Source organism: Misgurnus anguillicaudatus, chromosome 2, assembly GCF_027580225.2.
Source record: "Misgurnus anguillicaudatus chromosome 2, ASM2758022v2, whole genome shotgun sequence".
Classification (NCBI taxonomy): Eukaryota; Metazoa; Chordata; class Actinopteri; order Cypriniformes; family Cobitidae; genus Misgurnus; species Misgurnus anguillicaudatus.
The window spans coordinates 2,266,615-2,283,657 of record NC_073338.2 but is presented as its reverse complement, the minus strand read 5'-3'; the positions used below and the strand labels follow the sequence as shown (position 1 = coordinate 2,283,657).

At 37.5% G+C, this 17,043-nt stretch overlaps 1 protein-coding gene across 1 annotated transcript in view; it reads right to left on the bottom strand.

The window, feature by feature from the left end:
• adcy1b (adenylate cyclase 1b) overlaps positions 1 to 17,043 on the bottom strand; it is a 579,599-nt gene that overhangs the window by 376,751 nt on the left and 185,805 nt on the right. Inside the window, exon 8 of the mRNA XM_073871739.1 lies at positions 14,264 to 14,419. Within this exon, the coding sequence (XP_073727840.1) occupies positions 14,264 to 14,419 (156 nt within the window). The remainder of the gene's footprint in view (positions 1 to 14,263; positions 14,420 to 17,043) is intronic.

Genomic DNA, 17,043 nt, shown 5'->3' with positions numbered 1-17,043 from the left:
GTAATTGTGTGCTAACTTAGCTCAAGCTCTGCTGACTTGAGTGAACATTATTGAATGCTAGTTCTTCTAAGGCCCTTTTAAGGGCCTTTTACACATTGTCACTACATGCATTTTCTCTGATCGGATAGCCACATACAGTATATGCGCCTTGGTTAAACTGACATACAGTAAATCCCTGCGCTTTAAGTGGCCCGGAACGCGCTGGTACTCAGTACCGCCACTTCCAAATATAGCTCTTGAGCGTACCACCAACTCTCCGTGCCCCAGAACGTGCTTTTAGCGTACCGGAACACTCATTTGCACATCTTTTTAAAAATCAGAGGTTTAAATTAATCCTTTGGCTGCACTGCCGCTTTTTAGAGCACCCTTCACACATAGATAGTAAAAGAAATGGACACAGCTGCCCCATTGGATTCAACGGAGACAAGTGAAGTCAATTAGAAGCATGACTTCCTGGGTGTCGAGTGTAATGCGCAGACTCAAACTGAGCTGATGTAGATGTCACGTGAGCAACCTGTTTGACAATTGTAAGTCTTCTAAAAGCCGTGCCAAGAGAAATCTGAATCACCCACCGAATCTTGCAGAGATGGCGAGCGTAAACAGGAGCAAAGTTTGGTAAGTATTCTGATTAATAATCTCCCTTGACTTTATGCCTCCACGTCCACCCGATTGCCTCATAAACAGTAAAAGATTGCCTACGAGCTTCTCCTCCTGTCAATACGGTAATTTCTCTACTGTGCGACAGAGAGTCGCAGGTTATGACGCAATCATTAGCCTGTTTTTACAAAAACGGCTTCTACTGGGCCATAACGTAAGATACATGGTAATGGAGTCTTTTATACATTTTCGTGTTTCTTTAGAAATAATTAATGGACAAACGGAGTCTTTAAACGCCTCCGATATAAAGTTATTCCCTGTCAAAGTGATGCCAAAATGAATGGGAGTCAATGGAATGCTAACAGCAGGTGGGGGTTTGCTAAGCAATGGCGGCGCCGGGGGAAAAAATATGAAACCCTGCCCCCCCTGCCTTCACAATGCACGCTTCCTAATTCGTCCAACTGAGAGCAGAGACTACATAACCCATACACCCTTGAGTTTACATGCGTCGCTTTTGCTGCTGTCAGTGTGTGTGATACGCGCAACCATAGCTGCTCAGTTAAAATGAAAATACAATTAACACTTAATATGCCCTCCTTGTTTTAGACATTGAGTAGTAAAAGAACAAGGTCAGAATCAGAGGACTCGCTGGCTGACATCCCACCAAGCCAGAATGATAGCTGCAGGTCAGACGCAAGCTTAATTCAATAACCTTTTGTAGGTACTTGTCGTTGCTGTCAGTTTGGTTCCCCTCGACACAACTTCGGATTTCCTCAGCCGATGTGCAGAGTAAAAACATTCTTGAAATTGTAATAGACATTTAGTTTAATTGCTAAACTACAAAGGAACGAAATTTCAATGAATTTGAACGATGCGCACAGTAGTTTTACCACCCGCTAAATGGAAAACAATAGGACAAAATAAAGTGATGACTTTCTAGTTTCAAATGACCAGGATTTTGTTATTCTTGAACCCATAGACATGGTCTTGGTGTCATTTTAAAGTTTTTTTCAAGCTCTTTCTATCTGAACAACTAGTTTTAGCATTTAACCATGCTGAAAATTTTACTCACGTATCTACCTTTTGCACATTTTATTTATGTTCAATAGCTCTTTCTAGCTTAAGCAAATCCACAAACTTATAAAAGGATTTATTATTTTTTACAAGGTCGTCTGTTTCCTGCTGAATATAAAACCCCTTCAATATAGGAGTCGAGTCAGCAAAAAAAAAAAAAAATAGAGCACTCTTTTGGGCCACTTAAAGCACTGGTAAATCCCATCTTCTATTACTGCACAAAACGCAACACTATTCCTTATTCCACCTTAAGAAACATGCAACCAGGCACGTGCACAGATAGGGCTCAACCTGTGCAGAACACATGCCCTTTTTGTCCTTTATAGAGTGAATTTTGTGCCATATTTAAACAAACAAATCCAGCATGTTGCAAACAAACTCAATCCGCTTTACAAAGGGAAACTCGACTCGCAAACAAACAGAAAATGCTTTGCAAATACAAAATCAATTTGAGTAAAAATGTAAAGATGTTACAAATATGTACTGTGTTTTGCACAAATGTGACCATGATTTTCTCACAAATGTGAACATGATTTTCTCACAAATGTGTGCAATCCAAAACAGCAGATGGCACTTTTTCGACTTTGTCAGACTTTTTCAACCCCCCAAAAACCCTGGATTGTACCTTAGACACCACCCCTGCTTATTATGGCAGCAACTGAATAAAGACATATTTCCTTTGTCGGGATTCATGTTAAAGGTCCCGTTCTTTCTGTGTTTTTAAAGCTTTGATTGTGTTAACAGTGTTCAATATAACATGTGTTCATGTTTCACGTGTACAAAACACAGTATTGTTCACACAATTTACTTATTTGTGTATACCGCTGTTTTCACAGTCCTAAAAACGGGCTGATGTCTTCTTTGTTCAAAAAGTCCCTCCTTCAAAAAAAAAAATTAGTTCTGATTGTTTAGTTTGTTTAGTGTGTTGTGATTCGAGCTTAGCTTAGCAGTTTGAGCTTAGCTGGCGACTGACGAAATTCCTGTGGGCGGAGTTTAGACAAAAACTCTTATATTCACAAGATCAACTGGGAAGTAGAGGGCTGTAGTCCAAACCGGCCATTTGCTATAAAGGGGAATTCTGTTAAAGAAAATATATTACCTGGCAGTGAACTTTTCAGCTTTATCAATTTGCAGGTATTATTAACTAACAGCAACTTTACACACTAATTAAAGTTTGATAAAATGGGATCAGGAAGAACATGACCTTTAATATCATTGAATTTATTGAAAGTGTAATAATAATAAATGTCTGTTATTAGTACACACAAATTTGTTTACTATTAACAGACATTTAGGGTGAGTTGCACCAACAAGGATTAAATTAAGCAGAGTTTAGAGCTAATCTAGGGTTTGTTGACCTCCGTTTAATTTTAATTTGAGTTGTGTTGCACCACTTAAATTTAAACACAGATTAACAAATCTTAGATTAAAACTTTAAACTGTATTAAACCCTTCATCTGTGATTTATTGGTCCGCCATGTTGAATTTTCCAGTGTAATTAAAAAGCAATAATGTTGACGTTGTCATTCAAAAAGGAAATAAACAGTTTATGCAAGCAAAGGTAATGTAATTTTTGTATTATAAACCACCTACATACACCGGTAGGCTAATCTAAAGGTCTGATTCAAATAAAAACATTTGACAATATTTTAAAACAATTGCATTGATTAACAGATTAGGACATATTGTGACAGGACATATCGCAAAGCTCGGATATTGTGATATAATGAACAAGATGTGTTGACGCATTTGTCATGAAGCGCCACCGTTTGTCGTTCATTCACTGTCCTTCGTCTGACTGGAGCACGCGTGACAGAGGAGAAGCACATACGAGTATCGCTGTCAGCGGTGCTGTTAATAATCTTTTTGAGCCGCCAAACACACTTTGTTGAGACGTTATAATAAACGCCATAATCTGCTTTAAAAAATAATTATAAATGTGAATAAAATCATGTTTAACAAAATTTGCCATACATGGTGATTAATAACATTATTCATGTTAAATACTGTATTCTCCAAAGTTTAGCATGTCTGCACAAACACTGTTAAAGTGATATTCATGTTAAATAGTGGGTGATAGTTCACCCATAAATGACATTCTGTTATCATTTACTCATATTGTTCCAAACCATCATGATTTTGTTCTTGAGTGAAACACAAAAAAAATTGTTTTTCCCTGACTAGCAAAAAATACAATGGAGAGCAGTGGACCCAGACACTGTTTGGTTACCAACACTTTTCAAAATAACTTGTGCTCCACACAATAAAGAAACTCAAAGGTTTGGACGGTCTGTACTGTTATGTAAACTATGACTGAATTACATTTTTTAAGTTAACTACCCCTTTAAGACAGTATTTTGTTTACAGTAAAGTACGGCATAGGCACCTATCACGTGGGTGCTCGAGACACGAGATATTCTCCATGTATAAAACTTTATTTGATGTGGTTTGTATATGACGTTTTATTTTATTGACAATTATCAAGAGCGAGTTATTGTAGAGCGCATTTAATCCGCTTCCCTCGGATGTCAGCTGGATTCCCTTCACTGAAAGTGAATTTTCCGTTTTTGGCTAAAACTAGATGCTCTCCCCCATGGTAAAATCATGGTACTTTTTCGTAAGCGCTCAATTATAAAATATGTTAATTTACAAATCAGAAGTAATGTTAGCGCATCTTGCGGTCAAGTGCACGTTATGAAACGGAGCCCGCGAGACCGTCGACTTCATAGGATTAAGCTAAATCATTTTTTCAACTTTGCACATCCACCCTGACCAGTTTACCTTATGGGGTCAGACGTCTTGACTCTCTGTTGAAAAAGATTGTCAGAAACAGCGGGTGGAGGACAGAGATCACACGGGATTTTAAGGTTCCGTCAATAGCAGACTCTTGTTACTGATTGGCCATACGACTTGTCAATCATCCCCACTTTCTATGTGGTGGATGAGCCCAGTGCTATGATTGGACATATTTTAATTTTTTCTGTTGCTTGTTTAGAGTACTTCGCGCGGCAGAGGCGTCATCAGGTTTTTGCGTAGTTTAGAGTGACAAATCGTACCACCGTACATTGAGGTCAAAATGAGTACCTGCTACGCAAAATGCGTACAGGTTGGCAGGTCTGTTTAAACCTCCTCATATGCAAGTTTAAAGTTAATCCCTCACTGAGATTTTAAACAGAGTTTAAAGTAATGGAGCAACAGGATTAAAAATAATCTAGGTTTACTGTAAAATTTAAACTTGGATCAAAATGACAGTTTAAATGAAAACCTGATTATTTTTAAACAGGTTTAAAGTTTGGTGCAACAGAATTATTAAATAAGCTTTTATTTAAACCAGATTTAGGCCTAATCCTTGTTGGTGCAACCCACCCTTAGGGGGTGTGCACACCAACGCTTTTACGCCCGCGTCCGGCGCATGTTTTCAGTTGTTTCCAATGGAAGCTCTGCGTTTTTCAAATAAGCCAGCAGCTAGCGGGTTTTTTCCGCGCTCGGTGCTGAGCGTCGAGAGTTGAAAGAGATTCAACTTTGGGAGAAAAGCTCCGCTCATCAATGTCAGTTCTCATGCGGCCGTCCAATCACAGTCGAGGTGGGGCGGGACAAGTATCACAGCAACCAACCGTCTCACAGCTGCCGTATCAGAGCTACCAAAGCGCTTAGCTGAAGAAAGCTGGCACTCAGCAGAAAAACTGTTCAATTCAATTCAATTCAATTTTATTTATATAGCGCTTTTCACTATTTGGTAATTGTATCAAAGCAGCTTTACATAATAGATGCAGTGAAGAGCACAGAAAATCGACAGATAGGACAACATAATAAACGATAGCACAAGCAGTTAAATTTGCTACGGCTATAAATCAACATTATAAGCAAACGTATTACTAATGTAACGTATAGAAGTTAAGCCCAAAAAGGCTCCCTCCCCGGGTTGAAAAACCCCCTAGGAGAAAAAAACCCCGGAATTTTAGCCGGGGAAGTAAAAAAAGTCATATTGTTTTTGCAATTTCACACACCTCTTTAATAGTATCTTTGGTGATCTCTGACTGGCGGAGTCTGGTGTCATTTGCGCCGGCATGAATAACAATTTTAGAAAACTTACGCTTAGCATTAGCCAGTACTTTAAGTTTGGATGTAATGTCCAGTGTTGGGTATAGTTACTTTGGAAAGTAGTTAATTAGGTTACAACGTTACCATCAATTAAAAGTAATCAGTTAAGTTACAGCGTTATTTATTCATTAAAGTAACGCGTTAGAGTACTCATGCGTTACCAAAAATTAAAAGCCGTTTGCAGCGCCTCACACATGCTGCAGCTTAATTCCATGCTGCAGCTTAAAAATTCCATAACTTTCTTAATAATTATCTGATTTTAATCATTTAAAAATCATTTTAAATGTAATTTTATTATCTATAATATGGTTATGTTTATATATGAATTTTCTAGTATTTATTTTTAGTCACATAGCCACAAATACAAAAAGACGGAGATGCGCACCTCAATCAGCTATTACATAACAGAGCGAGACCAGAGATGAATGTGCTCATAAACGGAGTAATATGGAATAAATTGTGCATCTTTAAATAGCTGTAAGAATATTTCCTTTAAATATAATTTTGTCATATAAAGTTTTGAGAGATAATAATGTTTTTCCACGGTTATTGCTTATTTATTTTAACGTGTTTGGCGCATTACCTCAGAGTTTATTTTAGTAATAGGCTATTGCTTTTTTCCCGCTAATTATAATACAATTTACATGCCAATCCTGCTTCCTTGTTTTTTTTATTAATTTCATTATGCTGTTATATTAAGTTATGTGGATATTTAATGGCATATGAGACGTTCATTGCCATTATATAATCTCGTCTAATATTCAAATCATATCCGGAATAATGTGTGCATATTTGAATAACTGTAAGACTACAGTTCATTTGAAAATAATTTTTGTCAAAGTTTTGAGAAATAATAATGTTGTGAGTATATTTATATATTCAAGTTGAATACTCTCGTCTATTAATATGGAAATCTAATATTAATCTAATAGTAGGAAATATAAAATGTGATACTGCAAAGTTACCCTTCTAAATTTTATTTATTATATATAGCCATATGGAGATAAACCTTTGCAAATGTGCTGATTTTATCCATTCAAGTACTGACCACCAGGCTAGAGATTTTAAACATTAATCCACACTTTCTATCAAATAGTCTCCGCTTGATGGATCAATTATCCAACCGCATATGTGCTGCTACTGCAATAAACAGGTATTCGGCGACGCGGCTTTTCACATCAAAGGCCGACAGGCTATGCAATTTGGAGAGGGGCCGTTCAATAATCCCCCTATGTTTTTTAAAAATCCTAACATGGTTGGACCTGCCGAACAGGTTGAGCACTTTTATATAGCGTAGGCCTACTGTGTTGAGCAAAGAGGCTGCACAGTTTGACCGAGGGAAGCGGCCGCACATCAGGCCGCCAGACGGGGTTATATAACTTGCCAACCCATTCTCGCAATGTATAAGCGGTTTGAGAATCACGCAGTACTCTTTAATAAACTGGTACTCCCTGTCAGTAATGCACCTGATGCCCAGCTGGGTGCATAAGTTGTGCAGGTCAGTGATGGGGATGTCCATGACCCTGCACAAAGCCTCATAAAAAGAATTCCATCTGGTCATCGTGGGAACCGTGAGTTAACTCAAACGCTGTTGCTTTGGAGCTGGTGCACCACCGTCGTCCTCCTCAGCAGCAGCAGCAGCAGCAGGCTTTGCTACCAGAGTGCTAGATTGGTGTTTGGATGCGAGATGTTTTTTTAAATTTGAGGTAGAATTTTTGGCGGTCGACAGAAGCTTTTCATCAACGCAGAGTGTGCATTTTACCGTTATGTTCTTTTCCTTTTCGTTGACAAATTGAAAATAATGTGCATACTTCCATATTGCAAACGCTGTCCTCTCTGCCATTTTGCCGGGAGTTCAAAAAAAAAAAAAAAACACACACACGCGCACAGACGTATCACAGCCTGATCACAGCGCTTCGGCTCCGCTGATACATCCGTAGGTGGCACGTTAGACCTAGACCTACTACTGTCGGACAAAAAGCAGGCTGCAGTCGGGATTTTCCTTTCTTTAAAATAACGTATTCCTTTAAAAAAAAATAACGAAGTTACTGATTACTTAACGCACAAAACTAACGCGTTAAGTTACACATTTCACGAAAAAGGTAATTAGAGTACTCTAACGCGTTACTTTATAACGCGTTACCCACAACACTGGTAATGTCTGACGATCTGGCTCCCTGTATACAGTCAACTATGGTGGCTGGTGCCTCAATGTTCACGTTCTTAAGTATCGAGTCTCCAATAACAAGGGCACCTTTAACAGATTTCTCAGCCGGTGTATTGTTTAGAATGTCGAATCTGTTAGAAATTACTAGGGGGGACTTCGATGGGCATCGAATATGACTACGCCGCCTGACAGTCACCCAGTTAGTCGGCCGTGTTAACTCAGTTGCCGGAACCGAGCTATGTGTACTACGCGTTACCGTAGGCGCACCCGAAACAGTGTTTGAAACATTAACATTAGCATAGCGGTCTTACTGTCCTCAATGACCGTTCGGATGTGCGCTTCTAGTACTGCAACCTTGTGAAAAACAGCTGACATTCGGCGTAGTCCAGGCATTTTCAGCCGCGTTTAAAAGTTTTGGTGTACACAACCCCTTAGTATTATTAACACTTTCAATAAATTCAATGAGACCAACAGAATGAAGCCCAACAAATGAAATATGTCTTTATTCAGTTGCTGCCACTGGCAGGGGTGGTATCTAAGCTAAAATTCAGGGCTTTTTAGGGAGATTAGTTGAAAATGTCTGAAAAAAATTGAAAAAGTGCCATCTGCTGTTTTGGATTGCACACATTTGTGAGAAAATCATGTTCACATTTGTGAGAAAATCATGTTCACATTTGTGAGAAAACCGTGTTCACATTTGTGAGAAAACCGTGTTCACATTTGTGAGAAAATCGTGTTCACATTTGTGAGAAAATCATGGTCTTGCAAAGCATTTTCTGATTGTTTGCGAGTCGAGTTTCCCATTGCAAAGCGGATTGAGTTTGTTTGCAAAATGCTGGATTTGTTTGTTTAAATATGGCACAAAATTCACTCCATAGGTACTTACACTCCGAAGTGCCCTTTTTTGGAGGTGTTTTATTTTTTTGTATATATATATATATATATATATATATATATATATATATAAAAATTAATGCTATTGTTAACCATTTACATCTGTCTGTAAGTTTTACAAATATATTTATCAAATAAAATTATTAAAAAACTAAATCTTTTTGGATCCCCTCAAACTGTCTGTCAAACCTCCCAACTCCGCCCCCTGAGTGCAGCGAGCTGAAGTTCCACAGCAGTCAGAGCAGCTGAACGTCTTGCAATGGTAAATAAGTATCTTGTTGTTTGAGTACAATGCTGTCTCATTACGAAACACTAGTATGTCTATAACGGCGCATGTTTTATAAATTTGAGCAGAGCCGAATTATCCATAGACGGGATTGGTTGAGTGGGCAATCAGGGGGCACCAAGGGCTCCAAACTGCGACCAAATGGAGTTTTTGACAAAGCGCGAGCAGTTTTTAAACAAGTGTTAACGCATGTGAAGGGCACCCGTGACAACAATACGGAATGCAGGGTCGGATTTTTACCGCTTTTTTTGCATGACACATCTCAATCTAAAGTCAGCACATCTCACGCGAGAAGACGCGCCCGTGCGGGTAAATGTCTAGCCTACATTAACACCAAAAACATTACAGATTAGAAAGGTCTTAGACATCAGATGCCCTGTTAAGGAAAACTGGATAGAGACGAGAAACGTGTAAAGGATACAAGTATGTACATTATATTGCCCTGTCACTCATTACAGTATGCTATCTGGATATAACTTATTGTATATGCATGTATCTTATGCCTTGAATTAGTCAAGGGAGTTGTATGATTATTTGGTTCATAACTTTTTATTCTGAAATCAACTGCATAGAGTTAAGTCTATTTAGTATTTAGTATATAGTATATTTTTCAGTAATGCAGTTATTTGCACCTTCAAAATACCAAGGTTCCTGGTCCTCAGCACAGTTTTTGCCTGGTAGGCAGATACATGTTGAATATGCTAATAGTATGGCTATAGTATAGTATAATCTCCCATTTTGATCTTTAATCTCCTATTTCCCCCTCTTCTCAATCACATACATAAACATTTTAACCAAATAATGAAAATTAGCTTATAAAACCAAACCGAATACCTTTTTTTTCTTCAAACATATTTTTATTTAAAGGGGCCGTGAATTGGTCGATTTTATTGCTTTATGACGTTGATTGATGTCTACTTATGCATTTCACGTTGTTTTTACATTCAAAAACATCAAAAGCAATAAGTAATACGCTATTTTGTAACATGGATTAGTGGCTGTCTTGAGAAATGGTTCGTTTTAAGGGGCAGGCCGCATTGAAGACTTGAACGTAAACACCCACTGCTATGATTGGACAGCTTCATTCCCCGTCATTACATGTAGGGAAATGTTTTAAAAACATTAATGTGATTAAAAATAGCAGCCGAACACAAATATGTTTGAGACACAAAAGATTCTGGGTGCTAAAGATGATACACATAAATGACAATACGTATATTAAAGTAGAAACAAAACTCGACGTGACTAAATTACCGTATAAAACACAGTAAGCGTGCATCCGAATCTAAACTGCGTCTAATAAATCCTTATCAATAACTTTGTATATTTCTATTGTGCTTGTGAGGTTGCTTTTACATTCACGTAATGTTAAATACCACAGTTATATGATAAAAAATAAGCTTTGTTGAGTGTTTGACCTTTCAAACGCAACTTGCCTAAATTACCGTATACAACACAGTAAACGGGCATCAGAATCTAAACTGCGGTTGATAAATCCTTCCTTATAACTAACTTTGTATATTTCTACCTTTAAATTACAGTCGTATTGTTAAGTGTTGTACCTTTATTAATCGTTTAATGTTTTTAGTAAATTAAAACAGTCAACAAACGTATTTAGACATGGATGTTACAACAGGACATCAAGCAATCTCTTTTAACAAAGCAATAGTGAAACGCAGTAACTTAAATAAAGTAAAATGTCTTACTGTGAATTATACTGCTGTGTCATTGTTGTCAGATCCAATATAAGTGGTGCTTCTGAGTCTCTCTGCAAATCCAGCATCGACTTCTTTACAAATGAATCCATGTACACAACGTTAACAACACTCCCCACACGAGCTGGAACTTCTTCAAAAGCAAACTTTATCCAAGCATATTGCTAATGTTAAGTTCCAAGCCTCCGAATTGAAGTATTTAGCTTCTGTGTTGTTCCCATGGTTGTTCCCACGCGGTTGTGAAAATGCGTTTCCATGGTATCATAACAGATCACCGCGTCAAAATAAAAGTCTCTCAGAAAAAAATGTATTTAAAAAGTCATTTTGGTTAAATTTGTCAATTTTTAAAGACATGTTTACTTACTGAGACACACGTGTCACGCGAAGCTGTGGGCGGGGCTACAAAAGTAGACTTGTCCTTTTGGTTATGGGGAGGTGTTTCAATTCTACTTTGACGTCATAGATTTCCGAATTTTTCACTGGAGTGTTTAGCTGGCTTGGTGCCAAAGACGGTTATATTTCAGTAGCATGGACGTTTTCAGTTCTGAAACTTGCAGGATGTTCATTTAAGTATGATGACCTCTTATATAACAAATTATCAAGTTAAAATTGAGTTTTTGATTCACCGCTCCTTTAACTTTATGTATGTAAGCAGAGGAAAAAAATTAAATTAATATATTCTACAATTAAATATGAGGGAGTACACAAGAGGACTTCACAAACACATGACTACAAATAGGCCTAATACAGACAAACACCCAGAATGTAAATTGTTAAAGCCAACTTACATGGCCAGATATTCTTTGCACTGTATAATGCCAAGCTATCATAAAATGTCATTTTTCATTCATTAATGGTGATTTTTTTCAATCATTAATAGTGAATAAATATAAAGCTTTTAAGATGATTATTATCTTATATTTATTTGCAGGGGGTGCCCTTTTTCAGTTTCAGCACATGCCCCTCTAAAGGTCTGTGCACGGCCCTGCATGCAACAATGCATCTAAAACCAGCACTTATCTTCTTGGGCAATGGAAGCACATCAGTACACACACAGTAAAGAGCAGCAGGAGAGTGAAACAGAGCAATGATTAACAGGGCTATGATGGAGGAAAAAGCAGTGCACCCATTTCATTTAACAACATTGTTTTGTGTATCTGGTATAATACAATGTGTTTGCTTGGTTTATGGTTAAAAAACACATTACTTTTAACACAACCCGCATTATAGTTTACCTTGGGGTTTGTACCTTTTGCATATAGTTAACATGTACTAATACAAACTTACACACCAAAGAAAATGTAAAATCGTGAATCGAACCATCAGAGCTTTTTAAAGGGACACTCCACTTTTTTTGAAAATATGCTAATTTTTATTTTTTATGATCTAGCTCCACTAGAGTTAGTAATTTTTACCTTTTTTGAATTCATTCAGTTGATCTCCAGGTCTGGCGGCACCACTTTTAGCATAGCCAAGCATAATCAATTGAATCTGATTAGAAAGAGTTTGGATATTTTTCCTATTTAAAACTTGACACTTGTAGTAGGGGTGTAATGGTTCTCGGTAAAGAATCAAATCGTCCCGTCATCCTCCCATGGTTCGGGACGCACGTGCAACATGGTGCACCGTGTTTGATTCGACCACGCTTTTCTAAAAAACAACGCATAAAACTGCTAATGTATGGTTCTGAATAAGCTCTGCGTGTGTTTACGTAAGAGTACCTGTCTAATCAACTGAAAGTATGTTATGCAAATCTGTTGCCAACCTCACAGTTCCTCCTCACACATTGGCGTGTGTGTGTGGCGCGGACCGTTTAGCGCGGCAAGCGAAGGAGAAAAGATGCTAATAGTGGCACTGCCAGCTTCATTTATGTCTACTGCAGCAGCGATGCTCAGAAAAACGTGGACAAAACTGTAAAATTTGCGAGTGCCGTATGCTCAAGGCAATAAATCTAATATGACGAGTCGCTTATTACACCATCATCACCAGGGTCAAGGGTGTTGTTGATAGCACGCGATCACAGGTGAGACAGAAACAGCACACATTGCCTTTGTGTTTAAATGTTAACAAACTGATCTTCTTGCGAAAAAAACTTGAAGATAGTGGAATAGAATATAAAAAAGTTACTGTAAAGTTGGTACATGTAGTATAGGAATTGGACGATTACCGGTTTCACGATTAACCACGATAAAATGTCCTGACGGTTAGTATTATTGTTTAAAATGTAATTATCATTTCAACCGTGTTTGATTACCGTGATTATGAAAACTCGCTGTAAATCCTGTCCAGCCAAAATCAGTTTAACGCAGACGCGCACATGCAACATAGTTTTTTTGCACAAGAAGGCATTTAAGGGATAATGTATTGTATTCATTAACGGTAAACTTATTAGACAGATTTATTTATTTATTTATCACAGAATATCAGAGACATGAAATATTCAATTGTGATTTAAAAAAAAACTTTTTTTAAAATGTTTTCAGTGTGTGTATCAGTTCTTTTTGAACATTTCCATCTCATTTTAACAAAAACCATGATAATATTGATAACTGTGATAACTTTGCTCACTATAATCATGATATGAAATTTTCATACCGTCCCATCCCTAATGTAGTATAATGATACAAGTGCTCTTACATGTAAATGTTGATTTTGGCAGAGGTTAAAAACAACAGGTTTTTTTGTAAAGAAGCCTGTTGTAACAAAAGTGTAACGAACCGCACCAAACTGTGACCCTTTATCCGTGTTACGAACCGAACAGTGAGTAATTTGAGCCTTTACACCCCTATTCTGTAGTTACATTGCGTGTACTAAGACCGGCAAAAAATTAAAAGTTGCGATTTTCTAGGCAGATATGGCTAGAACTATACTCTCATTCCGGCGTAATAATCAAGGACTTTGCTGCTGTAACATGGCTGCAGGAGGTGCAATGATATTACGGAGCAGCTGAAAATAGTCCAATTTTCGGGCAGTGCGTAATATCACTACGCCTGCTGGAGGAGGGAAAGCACAGATGCTTAGAAAATGTAACCAATGTAACTGAGTATTGTCCACCTCTGCTATCAAGCCCAACTAAATTTAATTTAAGCTGATAATAGTCAGTGTTACTGGCATTTTCGCAGCAGCCGCTATAAAAACAAGCGATTTTATTGAATGTTTCCCACTCAACAGGGCATGCTCTGGCGTGGTCACGTGGAACAGTGACGTCAATGCATACCGTTTATTGGAGAGAACTCATGTTCGGTTAATCACTAAACCTATGGTGGGGTGTTTCAATGCAATGCTGGGTTGTTTCAACTCATGGTTGGGTTAAAAACAACCTATTTATAACCCAACATGTGTTCTGTCCAATATTTTCCCAGCAATGTTTTTTTTTTTTAAATCCAACAGGATTTAAAGTGCATGCATAGATATTTTGGTGTACAGTACCTTATCTCCATCCTCACAGGTCATGACACTGGAGAACGGAATCTCAGCCTTGAACATCTTTCTGCAGTGCATAAGCTGTACCATTAAGTAACACACTGTCTTAAACTTGATCCTTTTAGCAGGTTGGATGTCTGAGAGGATCAGGCCAGGAAAAATCTGAAAACACACCCAACAACAGGTTGGGTACAAACAAAGGTAAAGTTATTAGAGATAATGAATTCATATTTGTATGTGGCGCTTTTCACAATTGTTCATTGTTCTAAACCAGCTTTACATGAAATAGAAACAAAAAAAAACAAAAGGATGGCAGTTTTTAAAATACAGTTTAGAATGAAGTATTTTAAGTTATTTTTGCTACAATTGCTGCAGAAAATATGGTGCAAATCCTATTTGAACGCCTACATAAAAAAATGTGAAGTCACACACAAATATTTCACATTCACAATACAGCATTTGCATCTATGCAATGAGAGTTACATGCATGTACAATGTTTTTTCACATTTTTGTTTTGTTTTATATTTTTCTAGCACAAACACAAGTACATAACTACAACTGCTGAATCTGCTGCTACGAGTTTCAAACACTTTTTCACTTGAATGTGGCAAGTTCCCTTTCAGTCTGTCACATCAACGTCACGTCAATGACCAACATATTGGGAACTTGCTAGAGAGACAAATCTGCTTTGAGAATGTACCAAAGAGCCAATGAATGTTGGGATGCAGTATTTGCATCTGCTGGCGCCACCCCGTTCTTTTGTTGAAACTTGAAACAATAAAGAACAAGTTCTTTACTGCAATATTTATTGTCTCTTCTGTTATTGGAAAACAATAAATGTTTACTTTAGAATAGGGAACATACTCTTAAAGGCGGAGTCCACAATGTTTGAAAAACGCGTTGGAAAGGAGACGGGCCGACTACCAAAACACACTTATAGCCAATCAAATCAAATCAAATGCCGGTTTGCGTATGTGTGGGGCGGGTCTATCAACAGAAGGTCCAGATTCTAAAAAACTGCTTCTGTGTAACATGAAAGTACTTTTTCTGCTCATTTAAATGTTTGTTTTGAAATGCCCATTCTATATTTATTTCACACTTATAAGCTACAAACTCAAACAGTGTACTAAGAACCTATAAAGTGTGTATTTTACACAATGCAAGCTATTAGTATCTTTTGTTTTTAGTTAACAAGTTCATTGTTAGGACAAAATCAAGTGTTAAGGGGCTATAAGACAAAAACAAGACAACAACCAATAAATGGCTCATAAATAGCTTGTAACTGCTTACAGGTCACTAACTAGTCAGTTACACATACACTTATTAGTCATTAATTACCAACTAATTTCTGATCCTTAAAATAAAGTGTTACCAAAATTTTATGTGCATGCGAAAAAAAACTATAACTGGATTCAGAAGTCTCCAGATATCTATGAGACCGAGAGATTGACACATCCTAAGTGATGACAATTTCGCTTTTGATGTGATGTGTTTTGAACACTTTTGGGCTATTATGATCTAAAAGTGGATCCATTAACAAGTTAAAATCTCCACCCAGCACAATCTCATAATTCCCTGCAGAAAGCAACTTCACTTCTAGTTCTATAAAAAAATTTTGGTTGTCAAAATTAGGCGCATAAATATTGGCCAATAATAAATTCTTCCCCTGTATTTCGGCCCAAACCATAATTACTCTTCCAGACGTGTCTTTCATTTGGTTAACATATCTAAATTGTAAATGCTTTTTTATTAATATTATAACTCCCCTACTATTACTTGATCCTTCACTGCAAAACATATAACCGCCGAAAGCCCTTCCCAATTTTTCAGCTTCATGCAAAGCAAGATGTGTCTCTTGAAGAAATACAATATCCAGTTTGTTACGCTTGAGAGAAGTCACCACCTTCTTTCTTTTAATAGGGTGCCCCAACCCATTTACATTCCACGTAGAAAAAGACAATTTACCTAAGTCAACGAGTGGCATTCTTGAATTAAAAAAAAAAACATATGTAGCCAAGTTCCCCTTCTCTAAACCATATTCAAGCAATAGTGTAACCGCAAGATCCCATTCAACCCACAAAGAAACAAAAACAGATTGCGCTTCGATATAAACACAGCACATTAACGTTTTAACAAAAACCCATCCCACAATAGTCCAATGGTCTATGACTCACTCAAGAGAAGTTCCGCGACATTTCGCTACTCACAATGGAGAAAAAAAATCAAAAATAATCAAGGCCGATGAAATTTAACAGCAGAAAAAAAAGCTTTTGAGGAAAAAAATAGAAATAAAAAAGGATATCAAAGCACATTACATTTTTTCAATGAATGCCATAGCCTGTCGTGGACAAGAAAAAGTCTTACGGCCATCCTTGGTATCAATTCTTAATTTTGCAGGATAAAGCAATGTGAAGCTCACCTTCTTCGAGTGCAGCATTTTCTTGCATTCCTTAAATCTCTCTCGCTTCTGCTGTGTTGTTCTGGTGAAATCAGGAAAGACCATAATAAAATTGTTCTCCCAATAAAGTTTGCCTTTAATTCTCGTCGCCCGTAACATAAAATCCCTGTCGGCGGTCCTCAGGAATTTTGCTAAAATTATCCGAGGTTTATCCATCAAGTTGAGGCGCTGTCCCGGAGATCTTTGTGCGCGTTCAATCTCAAATTCCCGGCTTGGCGAGTCAATCAATTGAGGGATAAGACTCTCCAGAAACCTCACCATATCCTGGCCTTCTTTTCCTTCAGGTATTCCGACGATACGAACATTATTGCGTCTGTTCTGATTCTC